General features: G+C 40.0%; 1 protein-coding gene across 5 annotated transcripts in view; it reads right to left on the reverse strand.

Moving 5' to 3' along the window:
* TRPM3 (transient receptor potential cation channel subfamily M member 3) overlaps positions 1-19,243 on the reverse strand; it is a 656,939-nt gene extending 637,696 nt beyond the window's left edge. For all 5 annotated transcript variants that reach the window (XM_087823176.1, XM_087823170.1, XM_087823177.1 and 2 more), the window contains exon 1: positions 19,061-19,243. In XM_087823176.1, the coding sequence (XP_087679302.1) occupies positions 19,061-19,243 (183 nt within the window). The remainder of the gene's footprint in view (positions 1-19,060) is intronic.
* Between the last annotated feature and the right edge of the window lie 1,645 nt (positions 19,244-20,888).

Raw genomic sequence — 20,888 nt, forward strand, 5'->3', positions numbered from 1 at the left:
ACATACTTCAAATATTATTGATAATGACAGGTTTACCCTGGTGTCTTCTTATATTCAGAAAGTGACTCTGCTTTTTTGCAGAATTTTATAGAAGACCCATTCCTTCCAGCCTCCTCCGTGACTTTCTATCTTACAGGTGTCCCTTCTCTTCCATCATCATTCTTTCCTTCTACAATCTACAGGCATAGCACATTTTATTGCACTTCATTCTATTGTATTCATACATGTTGCATGTTTTACAAATTGAAGCACAGCCCTGCACCAGCAAGAAGATTATGACACACTTTATTGCTGTGGTCTGGAACCAAACCCACAATATTTTCGAGGTATTCTTGTATGTATCATTCCTATCAACACACAAACATATCCTGGTGGTGTTCATCTTAAAAAAAAAAAAAGGGCCTTGATTGCACATGTCCTTCCTGGTGCCCATCCCATTTTTTCTGCTCTCTTATACACTGAACTTCTCAAACTATTAAGTACACACGCTGTCTCCTCTACCTCTTCAGCCTCCACCATCTGGCTTCCGTCCCCATTACTGTAACCAAAATGCTCTTGGCAAATTCACAAAGAATCTAAATTGGCAAATGCACCAGGCTCTTTAGTATCTTCCTGACCATCTCAGCAGCATTCAACCCTCTCAGTCACAGTCACATCTTCCCTGAAAGACCCTTCTCTCTCAGCCTCTGTGACATCATTGACTATATACATCTCTGTTTGCTCTCTGTTTCCTTAGATGGCCCCTCTACCAAATAAATCCACAAGATTCTTGCCTGGACCCCCCTACCATCTCTCTATGTCATCCAAATTAACATCATTTATTCCCAGGGCTTTAATACCATCTATAAAAGGATAACACCCAGGTTATCTGTACTTCTGACTTCCTTTCTAGATTCCAGTCACATATATTTCACTAACCAACTTCATACCACCATCTAAAAATCAGTATGTTCCAAACTGGGCTTTTGACTTTTATCCAAAGCCCATTTTCCTTCTTGTCTTCATGATTTCTGTGAATATTACCATTCACTCTGTTGCCCAACCCAGAGACATGGAATCCATTCTGGATTCCTTTGTCTCTCTTTACACTCACATGGATCCCAACTGCAAACCCAGTTGCCTCTACTACTAACATACATTAGAAAATCAGTCAATTTCTTCCCATTTCCACTGCCTCAAGCTGGTCCAGGCCATCATCATTTCTCACCATGTTTTCCACAATAGTCTCTCACAACCTGTCTTTTTCCTATCCCAACTATTGTCCACAAAGCATTTGGAGAGAGTTTAACAATATCTATCAGCTCACATTATTTCACTGCTCACTGGTTTCCACCATGCTTAGAATAAAATCCAGTGTCTTACTTTGACCCATGGGGGCTACATATCTGGCACTATGTTCCTCCTTATTTCATCTCCCAGCACATTTTAGCTCATTCTCTGGCTGCGGCCTACTGGTCCTCTTTTAGTTCCTCAAACATATTAAAGCCTTTCTGGTTTAAGAGGCTGTGCATATGCTCTTCTCTCCACATGGGATGCTCTTCCCATAACTGAATTTTCCTGCACCTTTAGATTGTAGCAGTTTAATTGCCACCTCTTCGGAGAGGCTGTTCCATACCTCTTATGCCATTTATTTTCTTCCATTGCACTTTGTATTTCACAATTATGTTTTCATCTACTTGTCTGTTGGCTGTGTCTCCCTCTAGACAATGACCTGCTTAAGGAACTTGGAGAGTCCAGCACCTAAGATACTATGTAGCAGTTTATAAGCAATCAACAAACATTTGTTTAATGAATCAGCTTTGTAAGAATATAAGACATGATATAATGGGGAAGTCAATATCTCTCCAGTCCTGCTAATTCTTATTATTTATTTATTTATTTATTTATTTATTTATTTATTTATTTATTTATTATCTTCTCGATGCCATACACGACCATAGGGACTTCCACATATTACCTAACTGCTTCTCTCGGTACATTTTGAAAGTAAGGGTTATTTACCAAACTCTACATATCAAGCCACTGAGGGGCAAAAGTATGTTGCTGCTGATAATACAGAGTGTCAAGGATGGAATTCAAATCTAGCTCTTAACTCCAAATCTTTTGAAGCCCTTTTGATTATACCCAGAGCTGGCTTCATGGCTATGAGACCCTTTTAGTCACACAGGGCCTCCATAAGTTGTTTGATGCCATCTCAGAATTCTTAATTTCTGAACATGGGCCTGCACTTTCATTTTGCACTGGGCTCCACAAATTATGCAGCTGCTCCTCACTACCACAGGTTTTGTTGTGAAGAGCTTCCTAAATGTATTCCTACTAATTTGGCATTTCCTTACTTGGAACAATTTAGGATCTAAGTTCACTGAATGATTTAGCACTGTATTCACAGTTATAAGGCATTAGCTAGTGCTAAGGAAAAGATATTTCCAGACCTAATCCCAGAGGTAGTTCACTACAGACATATCTCATTTTATTTCATTTCACAGATGTTGCTCTTTTTTTTACAAATTAAAGGCAAGATCCTCCACTAGCACAATGTTTACTACTTGCTTTATAGCAGTGGTCTGGAACCAAACCCACAATACCTCCAAGGTATGCCTGCCTGTGTTTCTCTTTCTCCGTCTTGAGAAAAGTCTGCTTATTTCTGTTTATATCTGCTCTTAAATCTGATCTCATCCTTGGATAAAAGATTACTTTCCCACCTCTACTTTTTCCAATCCCGTGAAACTAGGTTATTTCAGAGGTTCTTAGTCTAGAACTCGATCAAAGGCTTTGTTTAGTAAATTATTATTGCCCTTGCTAGCCCATTATTCACAAACTCGCCAAAACCATAAACAGAGCTGACTGAAAGCATTCCCCCTTATCCACAAGGGAGATGTTCCAAAACCCCCAGAGGATGCCTGAAACCAGGACGGTACTAGACCCTTTGTCTACTTATGTTTTCCTATGCATACATACCTCTGATAAAGTTTAACTTTTAAATCAGGCACAGTGAAAGACTAACAATAACTAATAAAATAGAATAATTATAACAGTATACTGTAATAAAAGTTATGTGAATGTGGTCTCTCTCAAAATATCTTATTTCACGAATGGAAGGTTTGTTCTTACCTTAGATCTTAGCAACCGCAGTGTACAATTTTTTTCTTTCCTTATTAAATTGAGAACTTTCACCTGTTCACCTAAAGTCCACAGTTCCTCTCTGGCATCTCCCGACTGCCAGCATCACTGCTCTCGCACTTCAGGGCCATTATTATGTAAAATAAAGGTTACTGGAACCCCTTCACTGCTCTACCATGACAGTCAGTCTGATAATTGGCTACTAAGTGACTAATGGGCGGGCAGCCTGTGTAGCTGGGAGAAGCTAGACAAAGGGATGATTCAGGAGCTGGGAGCAGGATGGTGAGATTTCACCACACTACTCAGAATGGAATGCAAGTTAAAACTTAAGAATTGTTTATTTTTGGAATTTTCCACTTAATTTTTTCAGATCGCAGTTGACTATAGGTAACTGAAACTGCGGAAAGCAAAACTATGCTGGGGGGCTACTGTACCTTAGAGCAATGATGGGCCTTACTCATAACTTTTTCTTAGGTGGACAGTGATTCTGGACTGTACCATGGAGTCTCCCAGATACGGCAGCCAGCCCCCACGTTAGGGAAACTTGTTCAAAATGTAAATTCTCAGACCATTCCTCGGGTCTATTTAGTTAGAAACACCCACCCACAGGACCCCTTCGGATGATTCTGATATGTGCTAACACTAAGAATCACCATCACAGGTAACAATTATTAAAATAATAGTATCTAAATGTGGGTTATTATCTAAACCACCCGGGGATCTTTTCAAAGTATAGTTGCCCCTTGAACAATGCAAGATTGAATTGCACAGGTCCACTTCTATGAAGAATTTTTTTCCAGTTGACTCTAGCAGCTCGATTGACCCGGGCAGTTTGGACCCAAGTGTTGTTCAAGAATGAGCTGTATAGTGTTCCCAGCTTTGCCACAGAGACAGAAAGTTCACAGGTACAGTGGCGAGTCCCCAGGTGGTTTAGATGGCCAGCAGGGTTGGGAATCCTTTCCTAGTGCAGTTGCTGTTTAAAATCAGTTATGCATTTCAATGAACAGTTTTACCGCTTCATCGTTGAGTTTCTTCAGATTATTTTTCATTAATGTATCTCTGCAGACCTTGACAAATTTAATCTAAAACTACTTGTTCTGATGTTCTGCCATGTTTCATCAGACAAATTTGCAAGTGAAACAAGCCTAAAAGTTGTGGTTATTGGAAAACACAAATTTTTAAACAGAGCAATAACAAGAACAAATTTATACTCTCTCATGGCTTCTTCTAATGGTTGAGCACATTATGAATATATTATATTATAATCATCAAATTGCCCCAGGTTTCAATAACTGGCTTCTTGGCTTAGTTTAATATAAAGAACATTTTGAAGCAGATTTAATGGGTTCCTTATTGAGGACCTACTATGTACATAGTATTGTACCTCTTTGGTTAATCAAACTTTCACCCTGGCCACAAGCCAGAGGAAAACTAGGATGAGAAAATACTTTGATTAAATGTGTGTCTCCACCACCTCCCCTCCAACTCATTCCTCCCAAGCTTCCTTTTCTCTTCTTCAGAGGAAAAAGAGTGATTTTTTTTTTTCCTGATAGCTCATCTGTCAATCTTTGCTCCATCTTTCAGGGAAGTGATGGATAGAGATAAAAAAGAATGTAAGAAAAATCACTCTACATTTTCTGCCTGCTACTTAGGAGTACAGAATGTAGAGCCAGGCAGCCTGATTTCAAACTTAAACTCCATGACATGGGGCAAATTCTTTAACATCTCTATGCCTCAGTTTCACCATATGTAAAATGGGTACAATGGAGGTTATTATAAGGAATAAATGATTCAGTAAATGTAAACCTCACAGAACAGCTTTGGCACATAGAGTTCAATATGTGTAACTATTACTAACATTCCCATGTCATTGCTCTTTGCAGTTTTAATTTGCAAATCCACACTTATTTATATCCTAGAGCCTAAGCCCAAGAGCCTGTGTCATTCTGCCTCCAAGAAAAAACATCTTGCTATCCTGTTCTTGGTTTTTTACAACACGTAGAGTCTCTCCAGCAACGTGGAGTTGTTTCTAACTTCCCGTGCCACTCTCTAGTTGGTACCCATCTCCCCAGTTCATTGTGGTGGAAAGGGAACATTGTGGACACAGGCTGAGTCAGACAGGCCCGGGTTCGAATCTTTATCTCCTCCCCCTCACCTGGCTCACTCTGCTCCTGCATCTTTGGCCTTCCCCTTGTTCCTCAGACACTCCTCCCCCAGAGGACACCTGTGCTTGCTGTGGTCTCTGCCCGGAACATCCTTCCCCAGGGACCTCCACTGCCTGTTCCCTTGCTTTGTTCTGACGTCCGCCTCACACGCCAATACATTCCCTCTAGGTACACAGTGCTCCTCTCGCTTTCTACCTCTCTGCCTGGCTCAATTCCCCCTCACGGTCCCTATAATCACCAGACATTTTATTACGCAGTGACTTGCTCCTCTGTGCATCTTCTGTCAGCCCTCACTGGAGGATTAGCTCCAGGGGGGCTGGAACTTGGTAAAATGAAAATCGTTCTTACTTAATCAGGTTGGTGCATGGTTTGAATGACATAACACATATAACATATAAAATGCTATAAATATTAAAAAGTCTAACAAAATGCTAAGCATATAGCAAATGTTCACTTTCTTCCTTTTCTCATGATAACCAGTCTTGAAGAGGGTGGGCACATGTTGCTTCTCAGATATCCCGACCAGCACTGTCATCCCCCCCAGTCAGTGTCCCAGAGACCGGAGAAGAATAAATGGAAGCTCTTCAATTGTATGGTCATTATTTAGATTTGCAGCAAAAGTCAGCATCCTAATTAGATTTCAAATATCCCTGGTTGTGAGACTATAGGCATATACTTCTTACACACACAGGCAGATTAAATAGGAATGCTTGTGAAAGGGGACATTTCCATTATGTGATTTTTCTAGTTCATTATCCGCTCACTTTTTTCACCCACTGTAATGGAACATGTCTCTTCTTAATCTTTGTTCAGTTTCTTGCCTTAATAAGTAGAAAGCATGGAACATAAATCCATTTTCTCCTACATCTGACTATAACATCTTGGCTAAGGGCATTGTTATAAACACCAATTCCCATTTGATGCAAGTGTATTGAAGACACAGCGTTTTGGCCCGAATCTATTCTGACCTGACAATAAACCAAGGTAATTACTTTTTCAAATTAAACTCCCAGTGAAGGTTCTTATTTAACTCTTATTTGTCACATTTGTCGAATATTAGATCATACACACACACACACACACACTCGCACACACAAAGAGAACCTATTTAACAAGGGTTTTATACTCAAGTTTTGTTCATATTTAAAGTGTTCTAGATTTGGTTTTCACTGGCATATACATAAAATAACCTGAGTTTATTTAAAACTTAAAAAGATATGTAAATGATTCAACATGTTAAAAATAATGAAAAAAATAAAGTCTTACAATCATGTAAATACAATTATATTACCCTCTTTTCACTGAACAATATTAAGAGAAGTAGCATCAAAAATACCATGTACCATGTTTTTCCTTCTTCATTCAATAGTTTATTCCTTGAACTAAGCTTGCTTGCTGACGACAATATAGTTCCATTGCTTTCATTATTTAGTTCTCCCCTGAGTAGTGGCATCATCCATTGCAACCTCTAAGGTACCTCCATGAACAAATCACCTTTGTGAGGAAAAAGACACGTATAAACTTTGTTTATACTCTTTTAATCACCTTATCCCTAATTCACAAGTCAACAGAGTATAGAAAAAAAGCACAGAATGTGCATTTGAATTCTATCTCTACCATTTCCCAGCGATTCTGGTTAACACTTACTAGATGTCTCTGACATTGAGTTTCTTCTTCTGTGCTTTGGGCCTCCAAATAAAACCTACCGCAGGATGATGTTGAGAAGATTACAGGAGAAATCATTGAAAGTGCCTGGTATTTAAAAATACCAATATAATGTTCATTTTCCCCCCTTTCTTCATTGTTTCTCTGTCCAGGATATAAAACACCTAAGTCTAGGGCATTTTCACCATGTTCTTTCACTTACTCCACACACAAGTACCGAGTTTTCACAGCATGCCAGGCACTGAGTAAGATCTGAAATACACTGATGAATGAAATACATTCCTTGTCCTAAATGGGATCCTAAACCAAAGGACTAGATCAGCGATTTTCAACCAGTGTGCCACGGCACACCGTGTGCTGCAAGAATTTTTAAAACATGCAATATCTGACTAGTGAGGGGCACTGACCTCTTTTCCCTCAGATTGTGAAGTAAAAAAGATGACAACACAATAGCCATCCAGTGTGAATGAATAAAAATTATACCTATTTTTTTTATCAGATTAGCAAAACATAATTTTTGGTGTGCTGCCAAATTTTAGTAATTAGTGTATGTGTGCAGAAGATGAAAAAGGTTGAAAGTCACTGGACTAGATTATACTCCAGGTATATCTAAGGTTATGTCAGACACTCAGACATTTTCCCCAAGAAGAAGAAATAATGCCCGGCCTTCCAAAGCTTTTACAATGTGTATGATTCACAAACTATGTGGTAACACAATATCCTGAGGATTACCTCACTCCTCAGATCAGTGCAGGACTGTGATGTGATCACACCAGCTTAGTCGGCTGTCTCCATCAGTGGACCCAAAGGCACCAGTTATACAACATATGGTAGGGCTGCAAAATTAAAAAAACCCTCCCCCAACTACTTCATGGGTAACGAGATAAAAGTAGGGCTTAGCCATTGTTTATCACTGGTTCCTCCTACATTCATTTTTCATAGTCTGTTTATTCGGAGTATGTGGTCTTCATAACATGAATTAAGCTCTTGTTTTAGTTACTGTTACCACTGCTTTCTATAGTTACCTCCATGCACCTTTTAAACAATGAGCTCTTTTTGTAGCTGCAACCAAAATCATTCCCACTTTGTTCTAGGCTCGGGTAACTTGAATCATTATTGTTTATCTTTTAAAGAAAACTAATTTTCTTTAGTGCTAGGGTATCTAATACTTGTAACTGCGTAAAACTCATCTTTATTTCCCTCAAGATGGCTGCTGATAATCAGAACAAAAGCAATCTTAAAGTTAATCTTTTTGTTCAAAATGTGTCTTTACATAGAAGGGCAACTTTGTGATATAAAGTCAACACAAATGGGAATAGATCTTATTCCGACACTGGCACTTCCAGTGGGCAAGGGGCTGGTGACAAGGAATGTCTGTCGGGTCCCATCATGCTCCTTCCTCTCAATAATTCCTGAAGGGCTTCTTTTGTGACAGACTTCACAGTATAAAGACAGCAAAAAGGGAATGAAATGAATAAAGGTAACTCCCCAATTACTTTAAAGTTAATCACATGTACCAGTTGTAATAATAATAATAATAATACATAGCTATTAGCCACAGAAAACCCTTAGTCAGAAATGATAAAGGGAAACGTCTCTCTCCTGAGTTAGGGTCTGAATCTCTTGTCTTCGTCTTGGTCCTTTTGCCTGGCTGTGGACGTGGACTGCAGCTTTCTCCGGTTTCTGTTCCATGCTGCACTGGTACTTCTCTGCAGCCGCTGGTGACCAACTGCAGAATTCTGGGCTTTCATATCCCACTACTTAAACAGTTTCCATCAATTGTATATCTACATATATCTGTTTATTTTCCTCTAATTCTGAACACTTGCTGAAATTTCAAGTTCAAAACATTCCCTGTAATAACAAATGACTGGCTATTGTTGATAACATAGCCCAAGAACACCTGCTACAAATGCTATAGTTAGAACACTTTTATCTCTATCTACCCATCCATACTCCCCTCCCCCCTCCCTTCTCTCCCATCCCCTTCTCTCTCTCTTCCCTCCCTCCCTCCCTCTCTCCCTCTTTCCCTCCTTCACACTCCCTCTCTTTCTCTTTTTCTTTCTCTCTGACTTGAGATAGGAAAACAGGGAAACAGCAGCTCCAGGCCAGGGCATCTCTCACTCCCAAGCTCTCTACTCTCCCAATCTAGAGGCTTCATACACCTTGAAAATTTTCCCAAGTTCAACAAGGCGTGTCTTCTGTCATGTGACAGATGTTCTAGGGAAAACAATCCACTTGCTGCTTTCCTGAAGTTTTACAGTTTAATTGTTCATTGCCCAATTTGCTGTGGCTTAGGGAATCACAGTCTGGGACTCTAGGAAATTACTATCAACTGTTGTTTTAAAGATAAAAGGCTTCTTTTGACATACGTGCTTCTTCAGTTCATTTCCAGTAATTTGGTCAGAATTTGTTTTGTTTTATAGTGAATGATCTTATAATATATAAATGTATCAGATTAACATGTTGTACACCTTAAATTTACACAATGTTGTATGTCAAATATATTTCAATAAAAAAATAAATAGGCATGTTTTTAAAAAGAGAGACTCAACTTCTCCTCCCTCCGTCTCCTCTTCCCCCTCCCTCTCCTCTTCCCCCTCCCTCTCCTCCTCCCCCAGGTGAGTTACCATTAGCTTCTTCACTCTCAAGCTCCAAGGGCCCCTCCTTTGCCTCTATAACTTGTTTCCTCAGCCAATTTCTTCCACAAATTACTTTTTCTAACTCTGTGATTTTATAAATAAATGTTCTCTTATAGTTGGAGTCTTGGCTATGAATTCTTTCCTAGCCAGGACACAAGTACCAAGGTTGCTGAACCCAGGTCTGGTTTGACCCCACTGGTCAGACACTTGGTCCCATTCCTGCCACCTACAACAGTTAGATAATATATTTTTACATATTCTATTTCTTAATGATAGTTTAACTGGACTCCATGAAAAACGAGTCAAATATTTGCTGAGAGTTAACTGAACACAGTGACCCAATTAAAATCTAAGGCCTTACAGATCAATGCCACCACAAAGATTCTATTATTACTAGTTCAACTTTTCAGAAATTGTCTCTCTCAAGCATTTACCTTGACTTAACTGTATGAATTACAATTCAGGATAAGCAAATACTTGATGAGGGGGGTTTCTATTTGTAAAAATAGTTCACCTAATAAATGAAAAAGGAAAGAAAAATTCATACTATCACCATTTTACAATGCCTTAATGAAGCAAATGGATCTGACCAAGGATCAGCAAACTCCATGGGCCAAATCCAGTCCATGGCCCGTTTTTTTCTTAGACCAAGAGCTAAAAATAATATTCACATTCTTAAACGGTTCTTAACAATCAAAACTACAATAATATTTCACAACATGTAAAAATTATATGAAATTCAAATTTCAATGTTTATTTGTAAAGTTGTATTGGTACACAGCCATGCCCACTTATTCACATAATGTCTATAGCTGCTTTTGAGCTATAACAGCAGAGTTGAGTAGTTCTAAGAGACGTAATGGTGCTCAAAACCTAAAATATTTACTATTTGGTCCTTTGCATAAAAAAGTTTCCAACCCCTCTAGGCAATGATCATCAGTGGCAGCTAATACTTAAAATGAGAGGCAACCAGAATACCTATGAAGTGTTCTTGCCGAAAAAATAAAAACTGACCAAGTGCGTTTGTCAAACTACCAGATCACAGTGAACTGGTAAGGTAGTTACCTTGTCATATCCTAATGGTAAGGTAACACCATTGGGATGTATTCAGCAAAATATAGAATTTGGGGAACTATACAGGACAGATAAATTTTTTTAACAAATAATTTTCAACAGGAAAAAAAATGATCAGGAGGAGGGAAACTATAGACTAAAACAAAAAACTATTTTTATGTGTCAATTCAAAGAAACTGTGGGTAAAAAAAAGAGAGTTATGAGAGCATCAAGGAAATGTGATCCTAACTTATTATATGAAGGTATTAGGAAAGTATTAATTTGTTTAAATTTCATTTTAATAAGGAGTCTTTATCTTTCGGATTTTTTTTAGATGAAGTGATATTTATATGGCATTTGCTTTTAAATAACATAGTGGGGAGGGAAGAAATAGAAGATAGGGGCATAGATGAAGGAAGACTTGTCACAGTTGGATAATTGTTGAAGCTGGGTTATGAGTACATAGGGTTTATTATACTACTCCCTCTATTGCTATATATGTTTGAATTTTCCTTAACTATTTTAAATAGCATTTTATCCCAAAAGTCATAAGGTTTATGGAGAAAATAATTTTATAATCATAATTTATTTCATAAGATAAAGAACTCAATGATAAAAATACCAAAGCAAAGAGCATCCTATATGTCAATATGGTATAGATGTCACATTTTATCTCAAACTGTCAAAGTCATCTCCATTAAAGACATAGAATAATGACATTTCAAGGACCAGGATCTACTGCAAAAAACAATCATCTTGAAGAAGACAAGCTGATTTTATCTTCAAAAATATTTTTAACACCCAATTAGAAGCCCAATACAAACAAGCATTAGCCTTATATTACATCTTGGCTGTAACCAACAGCATTCTAATTTCAGAAGAATTAAAGACCACAAACAGCACTTCCCCATCAAGCAAAGGCAACTTCTGCTTCTGGTATTTGCTGTAACACCTCTAGTTAATACCATAGTTAGGTGGCGTTCCATTCAACAAGTAGCTCTTGTCAGACACTGAACTAGCTGTACACATCACTTAATGTTCACAGCTCATCCTGGGCGCAGGTATTCCCATCTTCATTTTATGATGAAGGCCCTGAGACCCAGAAAGACTAAGTTGCAAAACCAATTAATGGCCCAAGTCAAACTGGAAATCAAGTCTGTCTGATCTGAGTGTCAATATAGTCTTAAAGCAGAAAGCCAGCACCATTTCCCTTCAGCCTCTTGCAAACTTTGACTCTTGAGGTTGGGAGCTAAACAAGCTTGACCTTTCTCTGGTGCAAAACAACTCTAGAGAAGAAGCCCTTGTCCTTATGTCTTCCAAAAAGCAAGCTCAGTTCCTGAGTCTATAATCTGTCAAAAGTATTTGCAAATTAAGAACCAAAGAGACAAGTACAAAGATGTTCATAATGCTGTTTGAAATAGCAAAAAGAAAAGAAGAAAAAAAAGAAAGGGAAATAAAGTAAATCTGTTGCTGGTAAGGTAATGAGTAAGTTAAGTAAATATTAAATAAATTACCTGTGGTACAAACAGATACTAAAATAATAGGCAACATCTGATGTAATATAGATAATTATCTATATGATTGATATACCTCAAAATATACAATGTTGAGTGAACAAAGAAAATTGCAAAAGAATTTATGTAAAATTTTAAAAATTACTTACACATCTTTATAAATATATATGTAGCAGAGATTTTAAAAAAAATAAATAAACCTATATAAGACCAAAGATCCTCAAGTTCAGAATATTTCTTACCTTTGGAGAAAGAATCAAGAGAATGGTAGGGAGACATTTCAGCTGTATAACACTTTACTCTTGAAAAAGATATAAATAAAATATGTCAAATTGTTAACATTGATTTAATGTGTGTCATGTGTGTCATGTGTATGTGGATTTTTTCCATAATATTTTGTTGTTTTTGAATATTTGAGACTATTTAAATTTTAAATAAAAATAAATACTTTTTCACTATTAAAAAGAACACTTGCCCTGCCTGGTGTGGCTTAATAGGTTGGTCAGGGCACAGGTCTGGGTTGTGGCTGGGTCCCCAGTAGGGGGTGTGCAGGAGGCAGGCAGTCCATGTTTCGCTCTCACATTGATGTTTTCTCTCTCTCTCCCTTTTCCTCCCCCTCTCTCTAAAAATCAATTTAAAAAGAAGAACACTTGAGGAAATATTAAACAGTGGGAAGGAAGAAGGAATCCTCCTGACAGAATTGGGAGAAAAGAGGCACAGGAATATAATTTGCCTGTGGCCACACAGCTAATAACTGACAGAGCCAGGATTCCAGTCTAGATCTGCTTGACTCAAAGCTACCATACTGTTCTCTAAAATTAATTACAGAGCTCCCAAAGTAGGGCCGAACTGCATTCAAATGGAGCCTCTTGGGGTCATTTATCCAGTACAGTCCCCCTTCCTAATCTCACCATTATAAAGTTCATTCCCAGAGAAGTCCTAGAAAACTAAGCCTCCGAAGGGGACAAAGCCTAGCTGGTTATCGCCATGCATGTGTGCCCTTATATGTGACTATTTTGTAGTTGAAGTTCTGGTATTCTAGAAAGGCACTGTGAAGGAATATGCATACCCACAATGGTGAACGCATGGACGGGTTGTTTCTCATGTCAACTCCTGAAGTTAAAAACCTGTCTTTGGGACAACTAAAGTAGCGATTCCCACCTTCCTGACACCTGAGAAATTTCTCACATCCCTTGAGTTATTTGGAGAAATCAAAGTATTGAGGTATTTGGATAGGTCAATGATACAAAGTAACACTTTAGCAATCTCTGAATTAAAAAACCAAATTTTCATAAAAGTGCATATTTTTACATGATAACATTGAATTGCTCACTAACATTGCAGACTAAACATGTACTAAGCAAGACCTGGAAAGAGGGCAATAATGACTCTCAGAAAGGTGTTATTGACTTCTTTCCAAATTTCCAAATCCAAGCAACTCCTTTTCTTTCTCATCTTTTCAGAATCAAGCACCAGGTCGAGGGAACTTTTTATCTCAGCGTCTTATTCTCATCCTTCCGAGGCATCAACTACTTTAAGCTCTGCTCTACTGCGCTCTGACTATAAAGCTCGGCTCTACACGTCTCTGTCTTGTTGCTTTGCCTACCTGTCCTGTATTAAACCACCATTTCTATTAGGGTAGTTGTCCAGTACCTACCATGGTGCCTCACCTTTCCTAACTACCCAGCAAATGTTAGATGAATACAAGTTTTTTTAAAAAACGTTCTCTGGCCCAGCCGGGCGTGGCTCAGCAGTTGAGCGTTGACCTAGGATCCAGGCGATTGGGGTTGGATTCCTGGTCAGGGCACATGCCCGGGTTGCGGGCTCAATCAACAACTCTCTCATCATTGATGTTTCTATCTCTCTCTCTCCCTCTTCCTTCCTCTCTCTGAAATCAATAAAGATATATTTTTTTAAAATAAATAAATAAATAAAAAATAAAAAACGTTCTCTGTCATCCTTCCATTTTTGCTCCACCAGCTCTCTTTTGTTTTTGCACATGAAAGAAACAAAAAGTAAAGCCAATGCACAGCCCATCACATCTGGTCAGAACAGATGAATATAATGTTTTCCTACTATTTATAAGTGATTTTAATGATTCTGTTTTTTAAATATCTCACAAAATAATAGCAGGAGGAACTGTTCTAATATGTTTTTAAATAATTGAAAACACATTTAAAACTATCGTCATACAAGGATATTTTACTTCTCAAAACTTAAAATATCTGAATTACTCATTTGCCACCTGATATATTCATGGCCCTCAAACTAATGATGAAGCCAAATTAAATTTTAATTTGCCATGATTGATGAGAAAAAGCTTGTCGGTTGTTATATTAATTACTAGGGAAAAGATGGCATTTCAGAAATGTTTAAACGAAATGAACCATGATCAGAAAATGGCTTTTTTCCCCCATCGAAAACCTCACAATGACAGGAGAACACATCTGTATTCCTGAGCAATAAAACATCATCTCTTTTTTAGTTTTTTAATACAGTGAGTAAAGGACAGTAGACAAAAATCAACCTGTCAAGAAACGGTTTATTCAGTAATGGACAAGTGCCCCAGGGGATTCATTCTGCTTCCACCAGGAGAGCCCTTTGTGTCACAAGAACAAACTATTAAGGGTTTAATGACACTGCAATAGCACATCAGGCACCGAAAAAGGAAAACAGGATTCTTCTCTCCAACTTGCTGTTGTTTCTACTACAGCCACCTAGGGATCTACCATCCACACCATCCTCAAATAGGCCATTGGTTTGGAGATGAGTTTTTCTGACATTAGCCCTGCCTTTGACTCACTGTTCCTCATTTATTTTAAGATCTTGAAGAATCCAGCTTCAAAACTGGATCTGGAAGAGCCAGAAGTCACCTACTAGGCCTGAAGGAGGAAGTCAGCCTCAGAAATGGAAACAGGTTTGTGCATGGAATCCTGCACACATAACATCTCAAACAGCTGTGGGAAGAATGAATTTGGTTCCCAGCCAAACTGGACTTTTCTACTTTGCAGCACTGCAGCTTCTGTACACTCACTGTGGTTTCTACACACTCTCAGTTGCTCACCTGTCTGCACAAGGTGTGATGTTCTGTGGTTGGCGCTTGCTGGTAAGGGTAATTATGGCATTAGTGGAAGCAAGCATGCCACTTAAGGCTGAAAAACAACTGTAATTACAGCTCCGTCATTTCACTCCCTCAGAAATGTTTCTCTTTTTTTATTTTTTATTTTTACACACCATTTACTTGGAGGTTAAATTAAATCTGCAACTATTTGAAAACAAGCCTTTAAATAGTAGTGGGACTACAGAAGGTAATCACCTTTCAAAATTAAAAATGCATACATGCTGAGGTGAGCATTTGATACTTGTAACACCAGACAGCACTTGCTGAATCACCTTTCAATAGATCTCCATGCATTTCTATGTAGATAAAATTAAAACAAATAGCAGGAGTAACAAGAACAACACTTCAAGGAGAAATATGAAATTCAGATAATATGGAAAGGAATCAAAGACATTTTAAATTACTTTTATGCCTATTGACCAATTCAACAGAGACATGATATAACACATTAATATTCATAAACTTAATTTCATATCCAAAATTCAAATATATACTATTTCATACTAATATACCTATAAAACTAACATAAAAGTACATTTGCTAAAAAACACTGTTTTTAGATTAAAAAAAAATAAACTATGACCCACTTTCAGAGAGGAACAAATTCCAAGGAGTAAATATGATTAAATCCTACTTCACTCTGTCAGAATTTTACTATCTGGAATGCAATTGGAATAGTAGAGTCCTGGATTAAAGCTTACACTGTCAACCATAAGGTGTAAAATAAGGGGAGAGAAGAGTATTTCTTGAATTATAAAAGTGAAAACAATATTTTTGAAGTCATCAAGAATTGCTTTGTTAGACATACCTATGATTGTGGCCCAGAACTTGAAAACACACCCTTTACATACCACTGTTGTGGCTCGGAACAGCTGCCCTTTCCTCCAGCTGTTGCACAGGGTGGTGCAGCTTCTGCCTGGTGCCAGAACAGAAGCAGACCCCGGGGAGCTGTGGCAGGGACTGCACACACTGTCCTACCAAGGCCTACCTTGCTCCATAAGAACACCAGGAGACCACCTTTCTGAGTACGAAAGAGAATGCCAGAAATGCAACGTTTTGATTTCTAATAGTGGCATTAAAATCATGGGGCCAAACCAACCTCTGAGAAATCTCTAAGAAAACCATAACATACTTAGTGATAAGTACGTAGGAAATCTAATTACAAAGGTTGATTCAAACAGACCTCCCCTACTCTTCACACACAAAAACACTATGACTCGGATCAGAAAAGTACTTTCTAGATGACCAAGAATATAGCAGACCTCTCCTTGCTAGAGAAAATCTCTCCCATTAATGATGATGTATGCATGCTTAGTTGTTCATTAACATGAAAAATAATGCAATTTTTCCCAGTGGGAAGAAAGTCATGGACTGTGTTGTTCCCTGGGAATAATGTGAACTGGTAGTGATTTCATGACCCTAACTATAGCAAAGAAGGGAGTAACAAAGGCGACGTTACTAAAACTATATAATCATTTCACATTCTCAAAAGAAAGGAAGATGTAAGAAAGCTCACAGTTTTTATTATTAACTAAATTCTTACACATTTATCTATTTTGTCTTCAGAGAAAAGAGTTAAAATCTTCACATAATTTTTATCAGGATGGATGCCACAATATTTCTGAGTATAGCACAAAATGAGTAAGACCCAAAGCCACACCACAAACACCTTATTTATAAATAAGAATAAATAAAAAGCAGCATTAGTCATATTAGTTGCTTTAATCGCTTCCTGCTCTATAGTTTAAGCTATTTTTTTGCATGAAATACAATAAGTTGAAAATAGCACCAGCTCACTTTAAAAGGGGGGGGAGATCATACTTTGAAGATTAAAACTTGTACAAAGCATATCTGCAGCAAACATTATTATCCCCTCTCTCCTGTTTGCATAAATAAGTGGGGTGTCTCTCTTACAAATGAAGTAGAAAGTCTTTGTTAACAACTAATGGAATCAAATCTTGTTTAAAAACCTCATTATCTTCGTGTGTGTGTTTTAAATCTGGTAATTAAAATCATGGTTAGGAGCACTTATGAGATTTTTTAAAACAAAATCAATATCAAACTTGTCATGCAATATGAGAATAAGCTCGGGCTTTTGCCATAACTGGTTTTTGACTGAATTATTAATGTTTCAGTGAGCAAGTACTGCAGAAAAATAGAGCACCTTCATCAGGTAAACAAGAGGTCAGTTACTTTTTCAGATGCCTTCTGGTTGTCATGGTATCCTATTATGTCCTCTCTCCCCCACATCTTTATTCTAGGTAACAAACCTGTGAGCTCCTTAACCCAAGTTATAGTTATGTGAAGGTTTTATATGTTCCTGATACAGACTCTGCACACACCTGTTGAGCAGAATCAAAGAAGCAACATAAGTTACTTAGAATAATACTTAGACTTTCCCTTAAAAGGGGGATACAATTAATTCTCAGTTCACATAACTGATAGAAACCAGAAGTCATTCACTTTATATTTTCTACATAATTTATTTCAGAAAAACCTATCTTCAGAATAGTAATATCCTTTTAAAAATATTTTCAAGTCTACAGTTCCATGCCTGCAATAAAATCAATTGCACTTAAATGTTCTATATCCACATTTAAATAAATAAAAAACTCACAAAACTCACTAAATATTACAGAAAATATTTCAAGGTTAATGACATGTCCTGCTTGTAGTTCCTGTGAACAAGCAAACAAACTAAACACACCATCAGTCATAAGGTGTTTGCATTTCATTCTGCTGAAGTAAGGTTGTAAACGCCCTGCTTTTCAGGTATTAGTTTTGATCCCTCGATGATGACCCTGGTCAGAAACGGCAGCGTAACATTCTTTATGCTGTGAAGTCCAATGCTTGTGAACCATCTCCTCTTTTAATTAGTTCAGTTTCCCTTCGCTGCGCAATATTTGGTGTCAACTGCTCTGTATGTAAAACATGAGTACACACACACACACGCACACACGCACACTGATGTCTTCAATATTTTAGAAGTTAAAAGTGGTGTGTTCTCCTTCCCTGTGAGCAACAGGGCAGCTCTGGACTCTCTTTTAGAACAGAGTTCTCCCCTCCCGGGCTGACGGAAAAGAGCTCATATTTAAACAGTAAAAATGCAATTGTGGCTGAAGTTTTTACCAACTGTACTCCTCTACATGCGATGCCTACGTTAATTTCACTGACGAGTGCTTCTGTTGCACTAATTGGACATTGAGGAGGAGCTGACACATGGGAAAACTGTGTTGTTACATGTTAACAGTAGGATTATAAGCACCTGTGATATTTTTGCTGTTTTCTTCATGCAAATGATATTCTGCAAATAATCGAAAGCACCCATTAACATAGTGGGGGGGGGGGTGGAAAAGAGCAACTGCTCAGAGAATAAAAATTTGGCATGCCCTCCCCATTCCGCCCTAACTCAGCCCATGCCGAGCACCTCGGGACACGACCGGGACGTGCCCACAGTCACACCACCCCCTCGGCCTCCCGCACCCTCCGCCATTCGCAAAACTCTGAGGATCTGACAGGGAGCCCCTCGCCTCTCGCGCATGTTTTCCATTTTTACAGAGACACCAGAGGCGTCAGGGGGCTCTCCGTGGCTGAAGAAAGGGAAGTCATCCCTTCCTGTCCCTCCTCGCAGCCTCTACTTTTTAAATTTTTTTAATCAGAAGCGGCTCCACAAGTTCCCTGGCGGAGCCCCCGAGGAGGCAAGTTCAGCACCATGGAAAGGGCTCGAGCCGCGCGCGGAGGGCGAGGGAAGGAGAGACCCGGGGCTCCCCGGGCACTCACCGGCGTCTGCTGCGACGGGAGCCCCGCGCGCTTGGTGGACCCCTGCTTGGAACTTAACCTTTTCCACGACTCGGCGAACCTGCCCCGGCTGGTGTTGCGGCTGCACCGGCGGCTGTCGGCGCCGTCCTCGCGGTCGGAGCAGCCCCGCTCCACCTCCGCCGCCTCCCTCCACTTCTTGCCCATGCCGAGCCCGCCTCTCCCGGCCGGCGATGCCCCGGCGCCCCGAGCTCGCTGCCGCGCCTCTCGCCGCCGGGCCTCCCTGCAGCCTTCGGGGAGCTCGCTGTCGGCGGCGCCTTTGCCTCCGCAGGCTCCAGCCAGAGCCCGGCGCTCGGATACCGCCGCCGCCAGGCTGCGCTTGAGCCCGCGATTGGCTAACCTGGGCTGGGACTGCGAGCGCCACCTGCGCGGAGCCCGCTCCCTTTTGCGCCCCAAATTTCTCTCCACCCTGCAGCAGCAGCCGCCTCCCTTGGGGCCCACGGCCCACGCCTGGGGCTACTGACGCGCCGCCCCGTAGTTCCCTCGGGCCGCCCGACCCCGCCCAGTCCCCCAGGCCTGGGGACCGACCTCGCGCCGCCCTGAGCCCTGAGCCGCAGGTGCCGGCGCGGGCTGCCCCGGGGCGGGTGGAGGCTCCCTCCGCTTGGAGAGAGACACGAAGCGCGCAACTTTGTCTCCCTTCCTTTCTCTTTCTTTCTTTTCTCCCCTTTGCAGCAACAACCGTCTCCTAAGCGTCCTTTGGGAGAAGAGAGCTTCATCTCCGTGTCAGGCGCCAAGCTGATTCCTGCTCACGCTGGCTCAGGCTGGCCCGCTGGTTCTCAAACTTGGCTGCGCATTCGAGTTATCTAAATATTTTTTGTTGTGGTCATCAATGCTCATCTCCCTCGGAGTCTCATTGAATGGCCGGGCTGTGGCCTGGGAATCGGAATAGTTTTAAAAATCTCCCAGGCCATTCTTGCTGCTCTAACTGCAATTAAGCGCCTTCAAGGACCCATACTATGGGGACTGAGCAAGAGGAGGGTCCTTGCAGGGAAGAAAAGGTTGATACTTCTTAACCAATTCATTTTTCTCTCCGGGGTAGGAGTGGATATTCGGTTTACCCTCTCACTCCTGGGGCAGGGACAAGGGTGGCCCAGCGCTCAACCAGCGAGGAGCACATGTGAGCTCCTGTGTGCTGCATAGTCTTTCACACTTCCACCTGGTCCTAGGGTCACATATCTGCCTTCTGCTCATTAGGAGGAAAGCCCGCAGTCTCTCGTAAGTTTTGTGTCAGTTATTTGACCAGACTGAGCTGTCCTTGTGTTCAGAAATGCCCCTGATCAGATGAGAGACAGCCACTGAGCCCTCACAAATTTACAAAAGCTGAGGCAATGACTCATTATTAAAGGGAAGGAGGCCTGAAACTGCTCCTGGTCCAAAGACCTGTCTGGTTGCTTATCTGTTGCAATGGCAACAGACATAAATCTTCATTTTTTTTTTTTTTTTTTTAATATAGCACATTCTCTCTCCTATGTGAAAAGTGCGAGGTTCTCCCAGGAGGAAAGGGTAAAAAGGGATTAAGAGGAAAGGTGGGGTTTGAGAAACACAGTAGGCAAATTGGTGTTGTGGTGCCAGTTGTGAAAATCATGATCTGAGCTGTCAGTGGTGAGTCTGATTAATCAGAGGTCTTGGAACCAGCTAGTTTACAGAAATGAAATACAGAGCTCTAAAATCCCACAGCTGTGCACCTGTACGTAGTGCTACATTAATATTAATCCTGTCATTTTAAGCAAAGGGACTCACAGGGCATACTTCCTACCATTTTTAAACAACCCTGTGTGTCCAGAAATCACAC

This window comes from Miniopterus natalensis, chromosome 12 (genome assembly GCF_054644295.1).
Source record: "Miniopterus natalensis isolate mMinNat1 chromosome 12, mMinNat1.hap1, whole genome shotgun sequence".
NCBI classification, from domain to species: domain Eukaryota; kingdom Metazoa; phylum Chordata; class Mammalia; order Chiroptera; family Miniopteridae; genus Miniopterus; species Miniopterus natalensis.